Source organism: Pinus tabuliformis, chromosome 2_1, assembly GCF_031772625.1.
Source record: "Pinus tabuliformis cultivar Carrire ecotype Pingquan chromosome 2_1, CPIR1, whole genome shotgun sequence".
Classification (NCBI taxonomy): Eukaryota; Viridiplantae; Streptophyta; class Pinopsida; order Pinales; family Pinaceae; genus Pinus; species Pinus tabuliformis.
Genome location: NC_142299.1, coordinates 546,281,375 through 546,285,251, shown reverse-complemented (window position 1 = coordinate 546,285,251; position 3,877 = coordinate 546,281,375). Strand labels below are relative to the sequence as shown.

The following is a 3,877-nucleotide window of genomic DNA, read 5'->3' as shown; positions in this document are numbered from 1 at the left end:
GAGAATGAATGAGGAGTTACTGAGGGCGTATTATGAGCATAGAATTTGTGTTGTGATGCTATCACACAAAAATCACTTTAAATGATTAGATCTATTGTTATGGGCTTACACTTTGTGTGTTAAATAAAGAATATCAATTTAGGAGATAATTACATTAGCTCGTTTAAAAAAGAATATCAATTTAGGAGATAATTAGCTTAGCTTATCCCTTGATCATCCTTTGAAGCACATCCTAAGAGCATAAAAGCTCATATTGGAACTCATATCCCGTAACGACCTTTTACATAAGGCATGTTTTGTGTTTTTCAATTTTATTTCATGGTCTATTGAAACTTCATCTAGGACCAAAAGACTTTATGTTCTTCCCATAGTAATTTCTAAGGCCTTGAGAGCAATCACCACTATGCAATTATATGAGCAATAGTATTTCACTTAAAATATGAATATCCCTTTTAAAAATCCTATGAGATAACTCAAGACTCTACTAATGACTCAAGTTCAATTCCCAAATTTTCCTTCTTTTACCATAGTGAAAATCCCCAATCCCCAAAACTTATCCCTCTCATGAAAAACTCTTAAAAAAAACTCATATTATTATTAGAGATTAAATATCTTACTAAAAAATTATATAAAATTAAACTTGTCTATCCCTTTTATGAAAAAACTCTTTAAAAAACCCATAAAGATTAAATATCCTACTTAAAAAAATTATATATAAATTTAACTAACTATCGTACTAAAAAATTATATATAAATTTAACTTTATTACCATAATTTATATGTTATCTTTTACTATTTCAAATATGAACAATTTTTTTTAATTAAAACGTCTAACATAAATTTATTAAACACCTTTTCAAGGAAACTACTTGTATATTGGAATGTGCATACTTTATTTGTTCATGCCCATTTCTAGAGCATGATTACGCTGCTAAACAACATTTGTTTACTTTCCCATGGGTTTAATCACTATGTTGCACTTTATCGATCTATGTTAAACCATGTTTACCTAAAAAGCTTTATTCTGTGTACCATGGACCAGTTATTCTGATTCTGATTCAGTTAACTCGCGGTTATGCATGACGTTAATAAAATCAATGTGACACCCCGCGTAGACCTGTTACTTCACAATGTCACATTACTCCATCTAATTAAACGTACCTTCCTCGTCATCATCTTTCACTTTCTGATAAGCACAGGCTATGTGGTCGCCGCAGCCACTCTGGAAACTGCACGAACGCGTTGTCCATTCGGTTAGCGATGTCCATTCGGTTAGCGAACGCGCACCTCCGATCAAACACATCTTCCTCGTCAGTCTTCTCTATTGGATAAGGAGAGACCATGCAAGGCGCACCGGCCATTTGGAAACCGCGCACGCGTGAACGCTGTTTCCACACGGTATAGCGTGTTTAATATTCAACTCTGGCTATATATATACCGAAGTAATTCCCTACCATTCATTCACGTAATCTAATCTGCTCAGCAATTTGAGTATTGTAAGCGGGTAAAAGTCATTGTCTGCATTTCCTTACATTGCATCGGGATCTAATTATTCAATCTGTTTTGATTATTGTAAGGGTATACAAGTGGTTTTCGAATTTCCTTTCAAACCGTTGTAATTGAAATCAATTTCGGAAAGGATGTCTGAGAATAAACACCATCACTTCCACCATCACAAGAACCAGAACGCCGACTCGGAGGCGAGGCCGTACGAGAAAGCGATGAAGGAGGAGAAGCACCATAAGCGAATGGAGCATTTAGGTGAACTGGGAGCAGTCGCTGCTGGAACGTTTGCACTGGTACTATATATATATATATCTTATTCTGTAATTTTTAGTAAGTTGATAAACTAAATCAGCTTTATAGAGTTTACCTATACAATTATAGGATTACTAATTCTCTCATTGGGTATGCAGTACGAGAAACATAAAGCAAAGAAGGATCCAGAGAACGCGCACAGCCACAAGATTGAGGAGGAGATTGCAGCAACAGCTGCAGTGGGAGCTGGGGGCTATGCCTTCCACGAGCATCACAAAAAGAAGGCAACCAAAAAGGAAGTAAAAGATCACCATTTCTAGCCACCTGCGCCCCGTACCTATGCTTTAAAACAGTTTTCATTCTTTCGCTGAAAAAGTCATCCGTCATGTACACACTGGCTTGAGCTTCATTCGTTCATTGTATCTCTTTATGATCCTAATAAGCATTTTAACGTAAATACTTAATAGTATTGTGATGCTGTTATTGTTATTACTATTTGTAGGGTGATTCTTAGTCCACCAACACCTCTATTCCAATTCCATACCTCCAAAATTCCGAAGTCAATCAATTCCATACCTCCAAAAACTGATTTCACATACTATCAACCTAATTATACCATTGGGAAGGAAAGATACTTCTTAATATTTTTCGACTGGGGAAAAATGGTTTTTTTGGGTATCTAAATGCATTTATAATTAAAAATCGATTGTGTCTTTTATAATTCACTATACTTGTATATTGATAAAAATTACATTCCACTACATTCAAAAAAATACTTTATAAAAAGTACATATCTTTCAAACTTTATTTTGCAATTGCAAAATGTTTAGCTATTTATCAAATGCCTAGATGTTCATTCACATTCCCCCATTCACATTCCCCACTTTCCCATGACAAGTGGCTTAGCCGTTAGGAATGTGGACTACTGAAATGCCCTCTCATTCTCCTCCACTCTTGGAATAAAAAAATCCAAAAAATCTGATACCCCATTTATGCCCCCATCATCAAAGCCCTTAATTCACTAATCTATTTCAACTCAATTCTTCCTTTAGATGTTTAGCTTTTTGGAGTAAGATTTGGGATTTGGGTAGAGAATATTAGGATTTTTAGCCCAGGTAGCTTTAGCATTTATGGCGAGGGTTTGAAAAGAGCTTCTGCTTGGGACTCAGAGCGGTGGAACTTCTGCTAAGTGGTGGAACTTCTGCTAAGTGGTGGAACTTTCAGTAAGATCCAGTGATACCAATGGAATGATTATGTTGACAACAATGAAATGATTCTTGTAAATTTTGGGATTTTGTAACAACAATGGAATGATTTCACATTGTGCTTTTGGTAAGGTTTTGTGTCATTCTTCATTAATTTTTTTAACAATTATACTATTCTTGGTAAGGTTTTGTGTCATTCTTAATTTTTATTTTTTCTTTAACTGTGCAATTTTTTTAACTTAGGAAAGGATGATTTTTTTAGAAATTGTCTCTCCATTCTAATCCATCACATATTTGTTTCATTTTAAATAATGTGTTAGCCTAAGAGCCTCAACTTTTTGAATAATTTGATTTTTGATGTCGCACATAAAATAAGTTGTGAAATATAATTGGCTTGCAAATCACCCACAATTGGAAATAGGGAATTACATCAACCTGGACATGACTAGAAGCCGGGAGTTACATCAACTTATTTGGATAAGACAATAAGTATAATCAGTACTCCGATAAACTCACTAACCACTTATCACTTAATCAAAAAAATAAACCTTCACCACTTATCCAAGAAGCTTGTTTTTTGCCATCACTAGGGCTCAAGACTACAAATATCAAGATGAGTACAATGTAGATAGCAATAAATGAAGAATTGGACCCCTTGCGTTTGTAATCATATTCCATAACTATTAACTTAGTTGATAATCGTATGTGGTTACTTGATTGACTATATTCTTGATAAGAAATAACTAATGTTGAAGCTTGCTTATGGATTTAACATGGGTTGTTGAATTGATTGACAATATTCTTGATATGTAATAATTAATGTTGAAGCTTACTTTTAGATTTAACAAGGGTTGTTGAATTTCACTATTGCAGCTTCTTTTTTCTTAAATTAAAATTTTTCATTTTGTCTTTTC

General features: G+C 34.1%; 1 protein-coding gene across 1 annotated transcript; it reads left to right on the top strand.

Annotated features, from left to right (window-relative positions):
* The first annotated feature begins 1,469 nt into the window (after positions 1-1,469).
* On the top strand, positions 1,470-2,078 carry LOC149201492 (uncharacterized). The gene is made up of 2 exons (XM_089401290.1): positions 1,470-1,799; positions 1,917-2,078. Exons 1-2 carry the CDS (start codon positions 1,641-1,643, stop codon positions 2,076-2,078), a joined length of 321 nt encoding a protein of 106 aa, XP_089257416.1. The 5' UTR covers positions 1,470-1,640.
* The last annotated feature ends 1,799 nt before the right edge of the window (positions 2,079-3,877 follow it).

What these genes read in the sequence shown, in the direction of transcription:
- LOC149201492 (XM_089401290.1), top strand. Translation starts at nt 1,641, where the DNA reads ATGTCTGAGAATAAACACCATCACTTCCACCATCACAAGAACCAGAAC. An exon ending in CTGCTGGAACGTTTGCACTG is followed by an intron (nt 1,800 to 1,916) that starts GTACTATATATA and finishes TTGGGTATGCAG; the next exon opens with TACGAGAAACATAAAGCAAA.